The sequence below is a fragment of the Lethenteron reissneri genome, chromosome 48 (genome assembly GCF_015708825.2).
Source record: "Lethenteron reissneri isolate LAM-NWPU_2019-01 chromosome 48, ASM1570882v1, whole genome shotgun sequence".
NCBI classification, from domain to species: Eukaryota; Metazoa; Chordata; class Hyperoartia; order Petromyzontiformes; family Petromyzontidae; genus Lethenteron; species Lethenteron reissneri.
The window spans coordinates 3,545,762-3,566,091 of NC_083826.1; the positions used below are offsets into that span (position 1 = coordinate 3,545,762).

Consider the following 20,330-nt stretch of genomic DNA (forward strand, 5'->3'; position numbering starts at 1 on the left):
GGGTGAGGTGATGGGCGTGGGGAGGTGAGGGGCCTGGGGAGGTGAGGGCCCGGCACGGCACACGAAGGAGGTGGGTGGCCCAGCACCGTGCCCGGCCGCCTTTGTCTCCCCCGTGGCGTTGTGTTACACACCGCACCAGGTACGCGGACACACACGCGTCAACGCGCGATCCATCGTCGCGATGCACATCGCCGGTAGAGCCCGGCACACGCGCGAGAAAACCTGAACACATCTTTTTATTTAAAACATTTCCGGGAAACTCTTTCAAGCAGTCAAATCGCCGACTGCTCACGTGCTCACATCGGCCCAAAGTGTTTTTCCTTGGCGACAGTTTGTTCATCACAGAACCCAGCCGGACTCCGGAGAGCCACGCTTCCCCTCGCTTCCAGAAGTAAGAGGGCAGAGCGTTTTTATTATTTACCCCGCGCGGAAAATCTGCAGCTCCCAACGTGAACTCGCCACGCGGGCGGCCCGGCACGCCGTGCGTCTCACCGTCATCCCCCTCATCGTCGTCTATGTCGTCGTCGAGGAGGAGGAGGTGGTGGTGAGCGTCGTCATTGTCGTAGTCGTAGCGGCCGTGGCCTCCGTTCCTGCTGCCCTCTCCCATGAGCTCCTGCCCCGAGCACACGACACATGAGACGCGAGATGCGGAAACACGTGACACAACATGCGAGACACAACACTCAACACATGATACACGACACGAGACGTGAGACACGAGATATGCCACTCAACGCACGTGACACACGACACGCGACACGCGAGACACACAACAAGCGACACATGAGACGCGAAACACGTGACACGACATGCGAGACACGACACGCAACTCACGACACACGACATCCGGCACGTGACACGCGAGGCACACGACGCCGCACGGCGCGAGAAGCTCTGCGTGGTTTGTGCACCGATGGCCTCGTCACGGAAGGCCGAGCGCTCGCTCGCCGCTTCTCGCGGAGGTTGACGGCTCGAGCCGGCGGACGCCCCCTGCCTAATGCCGCGGGGGGCATAGCGACAAAAAACACAGAAACTATATACACACACACGCACCACAACGTCCGTTTCACTGTGGGTGCCACTACAGATCCCGTGACGTCGTTCGGAAAAAGAGTAGGCCTCGTGCACCGGTGTCACCCTTCACCGGTGTCACCCTTGTACTTTGCACTCCTATCGTGGTTTTGTACCGTTCGCTGTTGTAGCGTTCTTACCCGCCCCGGGTGGACATCTTTGTGAAAAAAAAAGATTTATAGCTCCCAAAGCCCCTCACCTCCCCCTACCCCTCACTTCCCCACGTCCCTCACCTCAATATGCCCCTCACCACACCCCTCACCTCCCCAGGCTCCTCACCTCCCCCCACCCCTCACCTCACCACGCCCCTCACCTCCCCCCACCCCTCACCTCCCCCCACCCCTCACTTCCCCACGTCCCACACCTCAATACGCCCCTCATCACGCCCCTCACCTCCCCCCGCCCCTCACCTCCCCCCACCCCTCACCTCCCCACGTCCCTCACCTGTAAACCCCAGATGACCCAAATCTACACTGCGCACTTCCACTGACGGGCGTAGGATTATCGCTGTTGACTCGCCACAAAGTCGTGTTAATTAAAAGATGGTGGGCTAAGTGAATCCCCAACACCAGGCCTTGTGATTCACAAGCTTCAAAGTGTCAATGCAGCACCCGGGACACTGCACCAACTCACTCGATCACCGTCAGCCGTTGTCAAGCCATCGCTGGATGAATGCCCTCCGCGCGCCATCGACCCGTCCCCTAATGCGCCCGAGAGGACACGGCCATTGGGTTGGGCGGAATGAGGAAATCGTGCAGCGCGCAGGGTCGTCTAGCTTGGAGTGCTCCAAGCTAAACGACGCCGGGCCTCGGTTTGGTACGAATGCCGGAGCCCATTCCTCACCCAACTCCTGGGGTGCATCCCTCGAGTGTCAGAACGTCGCTGCGACTGGGCGTTGCCGTCCGTGCGAGCGATCGGTGCCTCAATGCCGACAACAAAACGGCGGGGTGGTGGTTTGGGGGCGTCGGACGCGGCGCCGTTACTTCGACGGCGTCGCCGCTCGTTTGGCGATGTTTCCGCTTTGCGTGTGCTGCTCTAACAGTTGCGACCCCCGGCAGTTCGGTCGCCCTGCTGCCGTCACGGGGAGCGTTCTGGCAACTGCGGCGGGTCGCTGGGCGCCAACGCGGCGGTACTGCTCGTGCCTCACGTCAACAACGGCCCGGGTTCGATCTCTGACTCGGGCGCCTGCCTTTCTGTGTGGAGTTGGTTCGTTCTCCCCCCCTCTTCTGCGTGGGTTTCCTCCCGGTTCTCTGGCTTCCTCCCATCACGAAACAAACCACACAATGTCACTGTTATTGGCCCAAACAACATCCCAATGCTGAAGAAATCACCCTGCAAATTACTCAATTGGGATCGCACACAACAACAGCAGCAGCAGCAGCGTCACCCTCCCAAGCGAAAACTGGGCAGGACCCTCCTGAAATAGAGTCTTGAGACTCAGTGAAGCCTCCCTTGGTAAACACACGGAATCGTAATAATAACGATACATTTTGCAGCACTGCCACTATGTTCTGCTGCCCACAGTGAGTCGTCGCAGCGCTGAACTAAACGTTACGATGGGAGACGGACCAAGACGGACCAAGACGGCCCGAGACAGCCAGAGACAGCCAGAGACGGCCCGAGACAGCCAGAGACAGCCAGAGACAGCCAGAGACAGCCAGAGACGGCCAGATATGGCCCGTACAGCCAGAGACGGTCAGAGACAGCCAGATACAGCCAGATATGGCCCGTACAGCCCAAATGGACCGAGACGGCTCTCACCTGGAGGAGCTTCTCCTTCTGGGCGAGCTGGGCCTTCAGCGCCACGTTCTCAGCTACGAGCTTCGTGTCGACACCGCCTCCATCCCGGCCTCCTTGGTGAGGCCTCTCCTGCCGAATTTACCACGTGCATCATCGTTAGTGGCAGCTTCGTCATCAGTGTCATCATCATTATCACGGGAAGCCGCTGTGACATCCTCGTCGTCGTTAGCAACAGTGTCTTTATCGTGAATAGCATCCTCATCATGACGAGTGAGATCATTGTCATCGTCAGCATCACGAGCAGCAGCATCATCATTATCATTCGCTTCGCATTATCCTCATCATTGCCATGAGCAGCAGCAGCAGCTGCGAAACCCATATCATTAGCGCCATCATGATCAGCAGCAACAGCAGCACCCTTACCATCATCGGCATCATGAGCAGCAATATCAGCATCATCGGTGGAGAGCTCATGGCTGCTGCCGCTCACAGTGATGACGAGAACTCAAGGGGATTCCAGAGTGTAGCGCTCAGTGGCGGCACAGGTGGCACGGGTGGCGTGGGTGGCAGGCGTGGGGCGGGTGACACGGGTGACAAGTGGGGACTCACTGGGGCCTCTGTGTCTCCGGGCACCGCCCGACAGCGTCGCCCGCCCCTGCTCCGCGCGGAGATTGGACCGCGCTGCGCTTGAGCCGCTCGATCTCAGCCCTCAGCTCGCCCTCCGCCGTCGAGGAGGCTTCCGTCTTCTCCTGTGGAGAGATCGGCACGGCGACGGCCACGGGGGGGGGTCAACGTCGCGGAACGCGCGGCGGCTCCCGCCGACGGTAGCGGCCGCCCCGCGTCAACGGCGCAGCGGAAGCGGCGCGGGGGTCACGGGGGTCGCGGGGGTCGCGGGGGTCGTGGGGGTCGCGGGGGTCACGGGGGTCGCGGGGGTCGCGGCGGCGTCGCACCTTGAGCAGGCGCTCCTTGTCCACGACCAGCCGGAGCGTCCTCTCCACCTCCTGCTGGTGCTCGGAGAGCTCCCGGGTTCTGTCGACGAGGGCCTGCTGCAGCTGCCGCTGCTGCTCCACGCAGCGCTCCGTCGCCTCCGCCAACGCCTCGTCCCCGCCGCTCGACCTGCTCCTGAGCAGCTCCTGGACGAACGTGGAATGTGTCGGCGTGATTTTTTTTTTTTTAAACGCAGACCAACCCCGACGCCGGCGGCACGCTGCGGCCTACTCTTTGCGAACGACGTCACGGGTTCTCTAACGTCCACGGCGCGCGCAGCGGCACTCTTACTGCGGTCGTTGCGCGCCACGGTAAACAATCTCAGAGAGGGAGGGGATGGAGGCCTTCCGCACCTCCGTGTCGCGGAGCTTCCTCCGCAGCGCCTGCTCCATCTCCGCGATGAGGGCGTCCTTCTGCCGGGCGGCGTGCGCGTGGCTGCTCCGCAAGCCGTCGATCATCTCCAGGAACGCGTCGCTCGATCGCTTCAGCTCCTCGTCCTTCTGCTTGAGCACCGTGTCCAGGCTCTGCGTATGACAACGGGGGGCACCGTGACGCACGTGGCAGAGGTCGCAACCAGGTACCCGATACCCGGCTACCCGTACCCGGCCGGGTACGGGCACGGGTAGGCCATGAGTCACTGGTGAGTAACCGTTTGTCACTCATTTCCCAACGTCTTGTCTCTTCTCACAATTCAAGGTCCTAGAATCAACCCACCCGCGCCTGCAACATGGCTTCATCCCAGAGGTCGCAATCGGGTACCCGATACCCGTACCCTACCCGATACCCGGCTGGGTACGGGTAGCTGGGTATCGGGTAGGGTACGGGTATGGGTACCCGTTTTCGACCCTGGTGCAGCCGGGTACGGGTACGGGTAAGCAATCAAAACCCGTTTGCGACCTCTGGCGCGTGGCGCACCGTGGCACGCGGTGCCGCCCACCGCCGCCGCTCGGTAAACGCAAAGCTGCCGCGGTCGTGCCGCACGGCGCTCCGGTGAGATTCCCGGTCGTGCCGCATCGTCGTTCGGCAGAGCGCCACGGTGAGGACGTGCGTCGGAGTGGACCGAGAGCATCGCCGACACACACGTGACACGTGTGACACGCGTGTGTTGGTTGAGAAGGGTGCCGTGTCGACAGAAGGCGTCACGGCAAGCGCCGACTGATCTGTATCCATCCCGTCAGTGCGTGGCACTGAGTATTTCCCCGTCGCACTCGTGGGTTTTACTCCGGGTCCTCCGGTTTCCCCCCCCCCCCCCCCCCCCCCCCACGTGCGTAAACGCTCGTTGCTAATTGGCTGAAAGAATCTCAGTCTGCCAACACACACGCCTCAGCGTGTGGGGATTGTGCAGCGCCGTGCGGTGTCTTTGCATATTGTTATTGTTGTTATGATGAGACTGATACAAACACTCACTGTTGTTGTTGTTGTGATGAGACCATGATAAAAACACTCATTGTTGTTGTTGTTGTTGTGATGAGACCATGATACAAACACTCACTGTTGTTGTTGTGATGAGACCATGACACAAACACTCACTGTTGTTATCGCTGTTGTTATTATGAGACCGTAATACAAACACTCACTGCTGTCATCGTCGTAACGAGCGCGGTCAGGGAGAGCGTCGCTCACCGCGATGGTGGACTCGTTGCTGGAGAGGACGCTGCAAAGCCGGCGGATGTCCGAGTCCTTCTCTTCCAGAGCCTCCCTCAGACACAGCAGCTCCTTCTCTTCCCTCCCGTCCCTCTCCTCCCTCCCGGCCCTCTCCTCCCTCCCGTCCCTCTCCTCCCTCCCAGCCCTCTCCTCCCTCCCAGCCCTCTCATCCCGTCCGTCTGTCCCGCGCGCGCGAGGACGATCCGACGGACTATCGCGTGCCTCGGAGGTCTGAAACACGGCAACGGTTCAAATGTAGGTAAGGCCCCCGTCCAACCCGGCAGTGCCGATGGCCTCACCACGGCGAGTCTACGATCGGCAGCACGAGTGCGGCGGTCGTCGTGGTGGTGGTGGTGTAAAGTGTGGGTACTCTTACACGACACCCGGCCGGCGCGGAAGAGTAGGCCAACGCACCCTCTAGCGGAGACCCGTCGGCCGGCAGTAGCGCGAGCGAGCAATTGCAGGGGCTGCGCCCTTAACCTTCCACCAAGACAAGCCGGCACTCGCCCCCGTCTGGCAGTGAGCCAATGGTGGAACTCCACGTTCCCGTGGCGGGGACGAGTCTGTCCTATTCTTGGGGAAAACCACCGCTGACTCAGCACCAAGTGGCTGAAAACTCTCCCACGGCTCTAATTGCGCGTCTGATGACAGTCGCAGCCGGCCGTGCCAAACTCGTAATTAATCTTCATCGACAGCCATTATCTATCAACTGCTGGATGTAGGCCTCCTCAAGCCCATCGCTGGCGCTCACGATCGCTCGACGGCGGTGGGACATTCGTCCAGAGCGTCGGGAGAAAGAGGTATAAATATGATATAGGCAGAGACATCATAGGAGGGAGATTATAGCAGAGACATCATAGGAGGGAGATCACAGCAGGGAACAGTGGCCTTTGCCCAGACTGTTGTCCGATGAAGGTATCCTCCCCCCCCCCCCCCCCCCCCCCGTCGCACCCCCCGTGTCACCGCTGGGTTTGCGTGCGGTTTGCAAAGGGACGGCGGCAGGCGGCCAGTCACAGGGGTTGAAGACTCACCACGGGAGCGGAGCGTCCTTCCGACATCCTGTCCTTGAGTCGCGTGACGAGGTGGCCCGAGTCCTCGTCGCCCGCCGCTCTCTCCTCCGCCATCCTCGCGCAGTCCTGCGGGCCCCGCTCACCGTCACCGCCGTGCACGACAAAGCGGCCGCCACCGGCGCAGGAAGAACCTCCGGCGGGGGTACCCACACTCTACACCACCGCACGCGACCTGCCGACCGACTCACCGCGGCGTAAACATTTCTACTGCCGAGCGGATTTAAGGAACCGGCACCGTTGTTTCAACCGCCGCGCCCGGGAGATGGAATCGAACTGGGGACACTGTGGAATGTGGGTGAAGGGGGGGTGGCCGTCGCTGCGTGGCACGGTCGCGATCTCCGCGCGCGCCGCCGCGCGCCGCGGAGCCGCACGCAAATCAAAACCGTGAACGGGCGCATCGAGCGGCACACGGGTGCGGGAGCGGGGGAGTGGCGGCACCTCCAGGAGGCGCTCGCGGAGGCTTGGCACGGCGACGGCGCTCGCCAGGCTCCGCTCGAGGTCCCCGGTCCGCGTGGCCGCCCCGCTCTCCTCCCGCTGCCGCGTCATCCGCTCCAGCTGCTGGCCAACGTCCTGTACGGCGCGCGGGAGAGAGACGCGTAAGCGGTAGCCGCGTGTGACTGCAGCGAACGGGAGAGGGCGGCCGCTGAAGGCCTCTCCCTACGCTAACAAACTCTGGGTGGTGCTCATCCGTGGTGGTGTGCCTGAGACAGGTGGTGGAATTTCCATATTGCTATGGCAAGGACAAGTCACTCCATGAGATGAGACACTCGTGACTTGCTATGCGAGTCTGCGGGTCTCTACCCGAGTCTGTGGGTCTCTACGTGAGCCTGGTGATTGGGCGGTGTGGTGGCACCTTTATTAGAATTGTTCCTCTCTATCATCATCAACATCTTCTTGGTTCTTTCGGTAAAGTCATGTAGAAGGGAAATAATAAAATAATACAAATGAAACATAATAAAATACAATTCTCACGACGTTTCCACAACAACGCAAGCAGTCGTCCTTAGGTGAAGAACAGGTCTGTCGGAAAGACGCTGTCTTTCGTCGTTAGAATTGTATTTTATGATGTTTTATTTGTATTATTTTATTATTTCCCTTCTACGTGACTTTACCGAAAGAACCAAGAAGATGAATCCCTGCAGTCACGAAAGCTTTAAATCGAATCATCAACATCATTAACATCATCAACATCATCATCAACATCATCGTCGTCATCGTTGTCACCCAGTCACCATCATTTTGCAGGCTTGCACATTCGTCCCGAAGCCCCGGTGAAGGTGCCGTTCTATTCGCGAGAATGCGGCAACGCCGTGAAACGGGGTCGTGCCGTGGCTGGGTACGCACCCAGCTTAGGGCAGAATTAAAAGGGCATTGGCCGGGCAACGGGGGCACACGGAGCATCACACGCGGCGCCGCGTGGCACTACGCGGCGGTGACGTGGCAAATACACGGCTATGAAATATTAATTTCAGCAGCGAAGCATAACTGAGACTGAAACGTGGGGCCTTTCTCAAAATCTGGAGGATAAGGGCGACATCAAAAACTATTGTATATATTCTTTGGCTTTTTTAATTCACTGACAAATATATTTATTAAAATAATTTGCAGCTCTGTGTCAACCTCCTGTTGGATGGATGGCATTTAAAAAAAAATCTTGCCCACTGCTTCAAACAAATAAAATAAAATAAAAATGTATTTTCAATCCCAATTTTTTTTTTAAACCACCCATCCCTGCCGAGCCAGATCCACCACCGCCGCGACCCCGCAGGTCACCACAGGGCGCCGGTGGCTCCCGAACGTGAAAAAAACGCAGCTCGCGCCGTACCTCACGGCAAGCGCCGCGCTCCTCCGCTCCGACGGCGTCGCCCTCCGAGAGCACCGGCGCCTCCTCGCGGCGGGGGCTGCCACGCGGCGTGCTGCGCTCGCTGCGCTCACTACGCGTCCGGGCCGAGCCGGCGCCGCCGCCGCCGCCCCCTCGCCGCGACGGCGTGGGGATCCCGCTGCCCTTGGGGGCGCGGAGGCCGCGGACGCCGATGCTGCGCACCAGCTGCAGGGAGCGGGCGAGCGCCGGCGAAGGCGGCGGCGGAGGCGACACGGGCGAGCGGGCCGAGAAGACGCTCACGCTGTCCACCGCGTCCTCGCAGTCGCCATCCTCCTCCTCCTCGGCGATGGACAGCGCGGGCACGGCGCCGAAGGACGCCAGGGACCCCAGGGACACGGACGAGCCGATGGAACCGACCGCCCCCCACCCCCGCCTGCCGAGGGAGCCCGGGCCCGCGCCGCGGCTCCGTCTCGCCGCGGAGGAGGTGCCGACGCTGCCGCCCCCGACGCTGACGGAGCGCGACACGGACCAGGGCGACCGGGCGCCCATGCCGGCCGCCACCTTGCGCGGGACCTTGCACACGGACTCGTAGCGCGCGTCCGGCACGCGCAGCGAGTCCACGCTGACGCACCGGCGCATGGCGTCGGCGCCGCAGCTGCTGGGCGTGGAGCGGCCCGAAGCGGGGCCGTGGCCGTGGCGGGACGGCCCGCGGCCTCCCGGCGCGCTCTTGAGCGGCGTCGAGGCGAAGGAGTAGGAGCAGGAGCTGCCGCCGCCGTCGCCGCCGCCGCCGCGCTCGGACCAGCTCTCGTACTCGGAGAAGGCGGCGTCGTCCTGCAGTAGCTCGTTGTACGCGACGCGGCTCGCGTCCAGCGAGCGCTGCCGGGCCCCGCCGGGCCGGCCCTGGCCCGGGTTCGAGCGGCCGTACTGGAAGAGCACGCACTGCGCCAGCTTGTCGCGCTCCGTCGCCAGCTTCTGCATGCGCTCGATAGACAGCGCCTTCACGCGGTTCATCACGCCGTCGTACCTGCGGTGTGCGCGCACCACGTGTCGTCATTAGCGGCGTCTCCAATAACGACGCTACGTACACGGTGCAAACGAAATCCAACGTACACACAAACATGCTGCGATCAGGCGAAACATAATCCATCACCAGCCGCCTCGCGCAATACTTTCCATATTTTTTTTCCCCTCCGACGCAGTTTTATTTTCGCGCAGATTTCTATTCGCTTTCATTGACGTACTCAACTTCTGTCGTTGGCAGTCCACGTCCCCGCTACAGCCAACGAGACGCCCGTCATGCCCTCTCGAGTTCTCGCCGGGGTTGAACGAAAACAGACGTGAACCCCCGTTTAGCCCGGAGAGTCTCACCGAGCCTCAACAACTGATGTTCTGGGGGGGGTCCTGCCGAGTTTTTCCACAGTGGCGGGTGGGAGGGGAGGGATCATGCTGCTGCTGCCGCTGCCGCTACGTGCGATCCCGATGGAATAGTTTGCACGGAAAATGTTTTCATAGCATTGGGATATGTGGCCAATGCCAGTAACACTGTCGTCTGTGGGTTTTCAGCTATGGGAGGAACCCAGGAGGAAACCCACGCAGAACAGGGGGAGGACAGAAACCCACTTTGCTGTACTGCCTACGGTCCTGGGTTTTTCCCCCAGGTTTGTCCATCTGGTTGAGGAGGCAGCCGCTACTGTCCTGGTAAATCTACAAATCTTCCCCCGTACATTAAAAGTATGTTTTTTGTCAGTCGCATCATAATGTTAATAATACACCTGTGGGAGGCCCTCATCCAGCAGTGGATTGATCATGGCTGGTGCTGATAATGATGAACAACGCAACACTCAGGACAACGACGCTCGCTCGTCGGCCTTCCCTCCTCTGCTTTCGGGGTTTTTGTTTTGTACCCTTGGAGGTGGCAATCCACGTACCGGCTACTCAAGCCAAACTCTTGATTAGGTGGATGCCAAACACGAAAATTCCCACCCCCCCGTCTCCCGTGTAACCTTAACAGACTGTTGGGGCAAGTGCTGTTAGCGAGCTGCACCTATGAAGGCCGGCACAGAACACGAGGTGGTGGGTGGGTGGCGAGCACCACGCCTGGCCACCTTTGTCTCCCCAGTGACGATGTGTACTACACACCGCACCAGGTACTCATTTGAGGCCGAATTGTCCTTGTGCGCACACGCGCAATGATCCCAGCACTACGCGATGCACCGACCCCACGTTTAGAAGCGGCATGCGTCTCAGCCACCGCCATGCCCGGGACGGGAGATGCGCAACCGGCAGAGCCCCGAGGGTTTCGGTGGACGCCGTCGCCGCCACCACGGCAGCCTCACTCCCCGCTCGCCGCTCACCACCTCCGCGCGGCATCCCCAGAGTGCACCGGCGGTCACCAAGCTCAAGGCATGGGCCACACGCAAATGCCCACCGCCCTGCGCAGACCGCTTAAGGCTATGGGGCTCCGGGTGAGTAGATGAGTCTCTTTGGAAGTCGATGACATGTCCTTGTGAGTCTATGGTCTCTATGCGAGTCTATGTTATGTCCTTGTGAGTCTATGGATGTCTATGCAAGTCTGTGACATGTCTTTGTAAGTTTATGTGTCTCTATGCAAGTCTATGACATGTTTTTGTAAGTCTATGTGTCTCTATGCAAGTCTATCACATGTCCCTGTGAGTCTATCGGTCTCTATGCTAGTCTATGAAATGTCCTTGCAAGTCTACGGGTCTCTGCAGAAGTCTATGAAATGTCTTAGTAAATCTATATATCAAACTGCGCACCACGTAGTAACGTCACTGCCCGCTTCAAGCATTCGCGGGCCACGTGTCACATCTCCACCATGAGGCTACTCTTGAAGTCGTCACCGGCTGGCTCGCTCGCTCACTAAGCTCCACATGAGCAGAGAACCGTCTGCAGCTCTCCCGTGGGTCACGGGTCGTACTGCGCGGCGTCGGCACGACTTCCGGCGTTTTCGCCGCACACGCGCGCCGGACGAGCCCATTCAATTCCGAGGCAGCTCCCAGCCCGGAGTGTGGTGCGAAACGTCGGTACGACCCAAAATAGAGCTGTGCAGCGGCAGCGGCGGCAGCAGTACGACCACAGAAACCCGCGCGGGAGAATAACGCCGATAAACCCGGCCGGAGGGCAGCGGTGGTGGTGGCAGCAGCAACAGCAGCAGCGCACCTGTAGACGCGCTCGAGGGAGAAGGCGCACTTCCCGCACGCAAACTCCCCGCGGCCATCTCCGCGCGCCAGCTCCTGGCTCAGGAGGTGCGAGAGGATGACGTGGAGGCCTGGACGGCCCGTCGCGCTCTCCCCGCCGAAAATCCAGCGGCGCTGGCTCCCGCGCAGCTCCAAGCTGCAGATGCGGCAACGGCCGCCCCCGTCCGCCATTGCCGGCGTCGATTCGTCGCGGCTCGCCGAGTACTGCCGGGAGTCCGTGGCCCCAGGAAGGCTTTTTGCGGGCGAGCTAGGCCTACGTCGGTGCCCAATGCCGCTGCGGGCCCATTTGGGAGGCCCCGGTGGGAAGCGGTCGTGCGCCGACGAGAGGCAGGGGTGTGGCGAGTCAAGGAAATGTGAAGGCGAGAAACAGGTGGAGCGAAATTTTGAGAAGAGACTGAGATGCCAGGCGAGGTACAGAGAGAGACAGAGACACAGCGAGATGAGAGACGCACACAACAACAACTAGAGGGGCAGAGATGAATTGGCGTGTAACGTTAACTATCTCGTGTTGTTTATTAGGATTTTAATTCCAGCGAAGCCTGGATTGCCCGCCCCCCTGCCCTCACCCCCTTGAGCTGCTTGGGGCCCTATGCTTAATCTCGGTTTGCTTATGCCTCTCGCTGCCACGCTTGCTCCCTCTCAGTTCCTGGTCCCTTTGGGGGTTGGCGTTGTAATTCAGCGTCGAGCACTGGTGCGGAATGTTCGGAGGGGGAATGCAATCCCACCTCTCAATTGGTGGTCAATAAATTGTATTGCTTTGTGTGCGAGCTGAAAGGCCGCGTCGTAAATATAAGCACCACGTTGCCTTGCTGGGATTCAGAGCGAAGGAAGTCTGTAAGAAACACACACACACACCACACGCACACGATGCATATTACTAAACCGCGCACGACATCCAATAAGATTTCAACAGAACCTGTAAGCAAAACAAAACCGTTGAAGAAGTTTTCCCGGCACAAGGGCCACTGCCCGGGGACGTCGCTCGAAGTTTAAGTGACTTTTGTTGAACCAGGGGAGAAAGCCAAGAGACCAGAACTAGGCATCTCATACGCACGAGTGACCTGGGCGGCGCAAAACGTGCAAAGGCAACAACATAAAACATACAATGCATGGCGGCGATGAAGCAAATAGAAATCGGAGCAACAAAAAAAACAACCGACGTTACGAGAAGGAAAATCGAAATGACTGCGCGGACACAAATCACTAGCGGGTCAAAATAATTTACGCGAAACGAACGTTGCGCCCCCCCCCCCCCCCGAACCAACGACTCTGCGCTCTGAACGATTCGCGTTGCCGGCACGCCGCTGCCGGCAACTCTCTCGCCAGCCAGACGACTCCGCCGGGTCGCACGGTCGGGCGCACGCGAAATATTTGCCGGTAGCCGGGGAGAAGACGACGTGGCCGAGGTCTCTCTCCCCCTCCGAGGCGTCGTCATTCACACCCCGAGACCTCTGCCAACAACAACCAGGGAGAGCGGGCGAGAGAGAGAGAGAGCGTGCCGGCAGGCAAACTCGCTCGCCAACAGCCGAGTCAATGAAGCCGTGGCCATCGGTGGGGCCAGACCCTCCAGCGAGGCCGCCGCGGTCGCCACGGGGTCCCGCGGCGTTGGCACAGCGGACGATGATCAATCGGCTCGCGCGGTCCCAACCCAGCCGCGTGCGGAACACGTTGCCTACACACATCCCACCCCGGGACTTTGGCGTGCCCGCATGTTGTTTGCGTCCCCGCGTGCACGGTGGGATTACTGTACCCTCGGCAAGGGCACGGCACCAACCCGCCCCCCGTGTGTCCGAAAGCTCGCAGCGCGCGTGGACGCGCTAATCCGCAAGTCAACCGGCGACGTGGCGGGCACACGGACACGCGGAGCTGGAGGGACACGGGGGGGGGGGGCGGATTAACAGTTGTGCACTGTAGGGCGGTGAACGCGAGTGGAGAGGCCGAACCGGCACTTTGTGCTTCACGCGTAAACCGCGCGTTCACGCGTTCACCGAGTTCACCGAGTTCACGCGAAAACCGAGTTCACGCGTAAACCCAGTTCACGCGTAAACCCAGTTCACGCGTAAACCCAGTTCACGCGTAAATCGCACGCTCACACGTTCACCGAGTTCACGCGAAAACCGAGCTCACGCGTAAACCGCGCACACGCGTAAACCGAGTTCACGCGTAAACGGACCTCAACGTATTCCCAACACAGAAAGTCGCTTTTGCACCGCACGCACGCAGACGAGACAGTCGGGGGCACTCCCTCTGCGTACGGCTGCCCTTGAGGTGAACGGCGACCGCGCGTGGAGTGTCCGACGCAGCGCGCCTCGGCGCCGAAACGTCGGGACACCATGCGGACACAACAACAACAACCCAAAATGTTCCTTCAACAACTGAATTGGGTTACCCGGCGCCAGGCAACCCGGACGCGCCACGTGGCGGAGCCGGGCAGCAGTAGCAGCAGCAGCCGCCGAACAAACAGAGGTGTCGCTTTCGCAGGGAAGCGACACGTGCGTTCTGAGTTCACGCGACATGCACAGATCCCCGGTGTAGGCCCCTTTCACAGACTGTCGGGGCAAGTGCTGTTAGCGAGTAAGCAGCAGCAGCAGAAGCAGCAGCACCTATGAAGGCCGGCATGGCACACGAGGGGGTGGTGGGTGGGTGGCTACATTCGGTGCGAAATGAGTTAAATAAACTTACACCACGCTCGGCTGCCTTTGTCTCCCCGGCGCTGACGTTTTACACACAGCACCGGGTACTAATTTGAGGCCGAGTCGACCTAGGGGGAGGCCCAGAACCGGCTCTCCCGGTTCACGGCGCAGCGCGCTAACCACTACACGACCGCTCCCCACACAGACACGCAGAGAGAATGGCAAGGATACAGTCAGACTAACGCAGATAAAGACAAAGATCCCGCGTACAGCCTGAACAGACTGTTGGGGCAAGTTCTGTGAGCAAAGTAGCATGAAGGCCGGCACGGCACACGAGGGAACACACGGACACACACACACGGGAGAACACACACACAGGAGAACACAGACACACACACACGGTAAAACACACAGACACACACACAGGCACACACACGGGAGAACACACAGACACACACACAGACACACACACGAGAACACACAGACACACGAGAACACACAGACACACGAGAGAACACACAGACACACAGACCTGTTGGTGAGAACACACAGACACACACACACTGGAGAACACACAAACACACGGGAGAACACACAGACACACACAGACACACAGACACACACAGACACACAGACACACACAGACACACAGACACGCACACCTGTTGGTGAGAACACACACACAGACACACGGGAGAACACACAGACACACACACGGGAGAACACACAGACACACACGAGAACACACAGACACACACACACCTGTTGGTGAGAACACACAGACACACACACAGACACACACACACACCTGTTGGTGATGCCCATCTCCGCAGACGAGCCAAAAGTCCCCAACGTCGGGGAACTCCTCCACAGCGCACGGCGAGCAAACAACCGACCCGCGGCACTCGCCTCTCAACCCCAACACTTACTACCATACCCTGCTGCTCCGCATTGCTCGCAGAGCCTTACAAGAAATCCGCCGAGCGACCCTGTCCGACGGGACGCTGTCACAGGCTGGACCTGTCGCAGTGGACGCAGAACCGAGCTCGGCTGGCCAGAGACATCCACCCCAGCCCCTCGTCCTCGCTCGCTCGCTCCACGGGCTACTCACTCATCCGCAGCCAGTCTCACTTCACATCGCCGCTGCTTGTTTTAGTTGTTCGCTCTTTGCTCTCACCAAGTTTCGTTTGAGTGGACGGGCCCCGAGTGGCACTTTGCGACCACTCCCCACTCACCGCCGGAGTGAACTCGCAGCCCCGTGCCGCATGGACAGCAGCGAGCCGTCGCGCCCCCGCCCCTCGTTCCGACAATGCAGTCCACCTGTGGAGGAGGTGGTGGTGGTGGTAGCTCCTCCTCTAGCCAGAAGCCCCCCCCACACACACAGACCCCACAAGTGTCACCACGAGTGTGCGAATGCCAGCGGCACGCCTGTCCCTTGAAGACGGCAAAGCCGCATTCCGTCGTCATTCCTCTTAAAGGACCATCACAACCACCGCCACCAAACCCACCATCACTAACCACACCGCCACAGTCAAACCCTGCCGCACCCCAAACTGTACCCACCACGCCTGTTCGATCTGGACGCAGGCGGCTGTAGGCTGGCGACTTGGGGGGGGGGGGGAGTTGGCCTCACTGCTCTCACCTTACAGCCGCAGCCAGCGACACTCCACGCAGCCAGCGCACGGCTGTAACCGGGTCCACGGAGCTGGGTTGGGGAGGAGGGTGAGTGGGGTGGAGGTGGAGGAGGAGGAGGAACGTGAATCGCCACGCACTCGGGGCCAGGGCGAGCCAGGCAGAGGGCGGCCGGACACAAATGGAATTTCACTGCGATCGATATTTGCAAACCGAGCAGTTGGGGGGGGGGGGTGGCCGCTGTTGATCCAGGACACAGACATCGATCCCGAGTTGTGTGTTGGAGGGGGAGGGAGTCACAGGGGGCCACCTGCGGTTATTGTGCCGATGGTACAACCCGCAGCGTATCGCCCGGTGATGGCCCGAGCGAGCACCGCCGTGACTGCGGCTGCGAGAAACTTGAATTTCCAGTTGTGTGCGCGGTGTGCGCGGTGTGTGTGTGTGTGCGGCTGCCACTGGCAGGCTACTGGAATTAGACAGCAGAGGCAGCAGCAGCAGCCGCTCCCCCCTCGCCCGCCACTGTTGTGAGCTACAGGGAGGGGAGTGGTGGAGTCGTGAGTGCGGTGGTCGTGATGAACCACGAGGGAGGGTCGATGCACGGCCCTCGCTGAGCCAAGCGGTGGTGGGAATTCCACAGGGCGCTGCCGAAACAAAATGTAACACAAATTACCCCAAGAATGCCGTGCAATGTGGCTTATGGGATGTGTTAACCAGACTGACAAAACGCTTGAATTTTGATGTGGAGGGAGAGGCAAGGGCAGGAGGAGATGTATTTGCCTGTTTCATTATTCCATTGTTATATCATCCACAGCCACGCGGGTGATCGTTGTTGAGCCATGGATCCAACCCCTTACCTCCCTACAGACAGCCAACCAGCCAGCCAGCCAGTCAAACTTTGTCCACATTAAATGTTTCCCGCATTTGAGTGGCTTCCTATAGCACGATACGGTATAGCGAACATTTGGGCAGAAATGGGTTTCGCCGCAAATACGCGACATCGCACGAACCGAACCCGTATAAAGCGAGGGAAAACGTCCAGTGTAGTATGATGACGAGCGAGAGTGTGACGGCCCTCGTCACGTGCCTGCTGCAAGTTTATTTGTCCGACAGTCGCTTTCCCTTGGCCCATATTGAACCTGTCCGGGTTAATGAGTAACCTGCCGCGGTTAACGAGTAACCCGGGCTGCTGACACAGAGTGCGTGTCACACACACACAATCATACACACACACACACCCATACACACACACACACCCATACACACACACACACACCCATACACACACACACACACCCATACACACACACCCATACACACACACACACCCATACACACACACACCCATACACACACACACCCATACACACACACACCCATACACACACACACACACCCATACACACACACACACCCATACACACACACACCCATACACACACACACCACACGCAGCTCGTGTCTCATTCCTGAAACCTCAAACGGAAATAAAAATGTGAAGGGGCAGCCCCGCAATTGCTCGCTCACACCACTGCTGGCAGATGGGCCATCACGAGTGAGAGCTCTGGAGTGCCCACCCCCCTCCCCAGGTGTTTTGGCCTACTCCTCCAAGCTAGCCAGACTACCTGCAAGGTGTGAGCGTAGCCAACCACATGGCTACCTTCCCCTCGAGTTCAAGTGAATGTTGTCCAACGGGGTGAGATGTCAATAAGCCAGCCGAGTCTCGCTTGCAAGGCTGACCCGGGTCACCCAATACCCACGACTCATTTGTCCACCCATTGACACACTGCGCGGTACACACGCGGGGTGGAATTCAAGAAATGTGCCCCGTGGTTTCAACTGCCGCGCCGGGAGATAGAATTGAGCCCGCCGCCTCTGGATTGCAAGTCCGGCGTGCTGCCTCGTGGGGTGCGTTCATCCAGCAGTGGACTGACCATGGCTGAGGATGATGATGAGCACCTGGCGAGCAAGTGCACGTGAGTAGACGGAGTGCAATGATTGGCCCGGGCCAACTGAACTCATAAATATTGACGCGCTCAGAGTGTGCTTGGCACCTGGTCCATACACGTGAGGAGCGGTCAAAGGTATTTTTTGTTAAACAAGGACAATAATTACAGTTGCAGTAGCCCAGCTCCAACGTTTATTCTAAAACAACGATGGGGACATTGCTGAAGTCGAAAAGCCTGAGAGCTGCCGCTTCTGTGGTTCCAAACACCTGCGTGTCGTGAGCCGGTCACCTTTGTGGGACAAGGTGGCTCGGAGATGTTAACTACCTCGTCTGGTATACAGGAGGTCGTGGGTTCGATCCCAACCCTGACGCCTGTATACTTTGAGTTTGCGTGTTCTCCCCGTGGTCGCGTGGATTGTTATCCGGGTCCACCGGTTTTTCCTTCCAAAATAAAATAAAAACGTGGGTTTTAGAGTATTTGGCTGCTATAAATGTCGTTGAGCGATCATTTGCGGCCAGGTCGCTTCTGAAAAAGGGCTATACAGCTCAGTGGGCCTTACCTGGTACAATAAAAAGCGGTAGTCGTACTCTCCCTAGCTGCTCCTGTCCTAGCGTGACCTCTCAACTCCGTGATGTCGTCTCGCTTGCTGCTGCCATCTCTCCCGCGGTCTCTCTCTCTCTCTCTGCTTCTCTTCCCTTCTCTCTTGGCTCTGCACTCCGGAGTTCTGAGAATCAATATTTATCCTGGAGGAATCCGACGCGCTACGAAGCTCTTTTTTCACAGTGGTCCAGTTTTGTCTCAGCTGGTCTCATGACGTGTGCTGCTCATTTGAGCAATTGGGTGACGACATTCAGTCGAGACTCAGAATAATCCGTGCCTGTGATTCCGTTCCCCGTTCAGATTTCGCTCGCCACTGATGTTAGCCGTGGTTGGGAATCGAACTTAGGGTTGGCCTGGTTCGTAGAGCAGCGCGCTCACTGTAGCGTTTCGGAATAAGTGGTAATCAACTTTCATAACAGGGTCATGAAAGCGCACGGCACGCAGCCTTCAATTGCGAGATTATTGTGTTGCCCATGTAAAAGCATATTTTCTGTAAAGTGATACACGGAGGCTCATAAAATGTAACATCACGCAATCGTCGACACCAGGTATGCGCTCGTGGCCATTTCAAATGCAATAACGACTGAGCGCGCGGTGTCAGTCACGCACATTTCTCACCGCCGCGTCGTATCGGCCAACCCCCCCCACCCCCCTGTTCGTTCGTTCCCTGCCCCCGAGACGACGCTGCATGTCCCGACTCGGCCGTCATTGCCACTCGGGCGAATTCCAGTGGAGCGGAGCGACGGAGCGCGGAGAAGGACATGAAAGACATTCCCCCACCCAACCACCACCACCACCACAACCCACCCACCCCTCTCTCTTTTACGCACGAAGCAACAACAAAGAAATGAGAAACCCGCGAGCTAGTTTAGATTAATTTTAAAATAAATATATATCTCTCTCGCGAAGACGTGAGCGGTGTAAACGTGGACGGTGTCTGAGAAGACGCGTTAGTTTGCCAAACATGCCGGTTGCAGGACCCCTCTCGAATGGGGAGTGCTGAAGCCTCACCGAGGCTTCGCTGGATGAGAGACGAGCACGTGTTGCTAGCGTGCGCGTACAGGCAGGCAAATCTCATCCCGTGATCACAAAACGCTTTGCGGATTGCTCATCTCCGTTGATGGTGCCAGCGGTGGAAACTAGCGCATCCCTGCCGTCAAGATTCGGTGTTTTAATTCGACAATCAAAGTTAACTTTCTACGTAAGTGATGTATTTTAATGACCGCAGAGGACACGATGGGGCTGAACGATAACTCCCCACTGGAATCTGACTTGACAACCTTCATGCGACCGTGGCTCTGTGCCAAAGTGCTTCTGGGTAGAGTAACAAACAATAATCATCACCGTCCCTAATGTACAAATTGAGAGTGGTGGTGCAATGGTTTCAAATCGGAGACGTGGGATCGATTCCCGGCCACGTCCAACATTAGTGGCGAGTGACATTTGAACTGGTCCTGCTCCCTCCCCCTCCACCACCCCAACCCGACTTCACTGACCCGCAATGACCAGCGTGGTGAAGTATGGTCAAAACAACTCCTAAGACTGACACAGCATGGGGAGAAGGCCTTCTTACAACAGTGGATTGACAAAGGGCTGTCCAATTTGAATGAGTGTTTGGGGTGCAATTCTAAGAAGGGCTAAGCGTCACAAACCAAACTGAATTAGTCTTAAACGCCCACCGAGGCTTTACTGGGTAAATTCACGACGAGAGGGAATCCGCAGTTGAATGAACGCAGACCGCAGTGGTTCGCTGCGTGGTCCATAGCTTGAGTTGCATGGCCACAATCACACTGCTGTGGATTGTCTTTCATGTATCTCTATGGGTCTCTATGGGTATCTGTGTTTCTCTATGAGTCTCGATGGATGTATATGTTTCGATTTAAAGCTTTCGTGACTGCAGGGATTCATCTTCTTGGTTCTTTCGGTAAAGTCACGTAGAATGGAAATAATAAAATAATAAAAATAAA

At 58.5% G+C, this 20,330-nt stretch overlaps 1 protein-coding gene across 6 annotated transcripts; it reads right to left on the reverse strand.

Annotated features, from left to right (window-relative positions):
* Positions 1 to 490: 490 nt before the first annotated feature.
* On the reverse strand, positions 491 to 15,942 carry LOC133354630 (uncharacterized). Of its 6 annotated transcripts, none has more exons than XM_061571648.1 (11): positions 15,828 to 15,942; positions 11,515 to 12,384; positions 8,338 to 9,358; positions 6,951 to 7,082; positions 6,474 to 6,578; positions 5,422 to 5,673; positions 4,152 to 4,322; positions 3,762 to 3,944; positions 3,421 to 3,560; positions 2,833 to 2,940; positions 491 to 613 (listed from the first exon to the last, which is right to left on the reverse strand). In XM_061571648.1, the coding sequence occupies exons 2-10, from the start codon at positions 11,721 to 11,723 to the stop codon at positions 2,886 to 2,888; spliced, it is 2,268 nt and encodes a 755-aa protein (XP_061427632.1). In that variant the 5' UTR covers positions 11,724 to 12,384; positions 15,828 to 15,942; the 3' UTR covers positions 491 to 613; positions 2,833 to 2,885. The 6 variants fall into 6 exon arrangements, with proteins under 6 accessions (XP_061427632.1, XP_061427631.1, XP_061427629.1 ...); XM_061571647.1 differs by lacking the exon at positions 15,828 to 15,942 and adding an exon at positions 15,421 to 15,500; XM_061571645.1 differs by lacking the exon at positions 15,828 to 15,942 and adding an exon at positions 15,363 to 15,500.
* Positions 15,943 to 20,330: the final 4,388 nt, after the last annotated feature.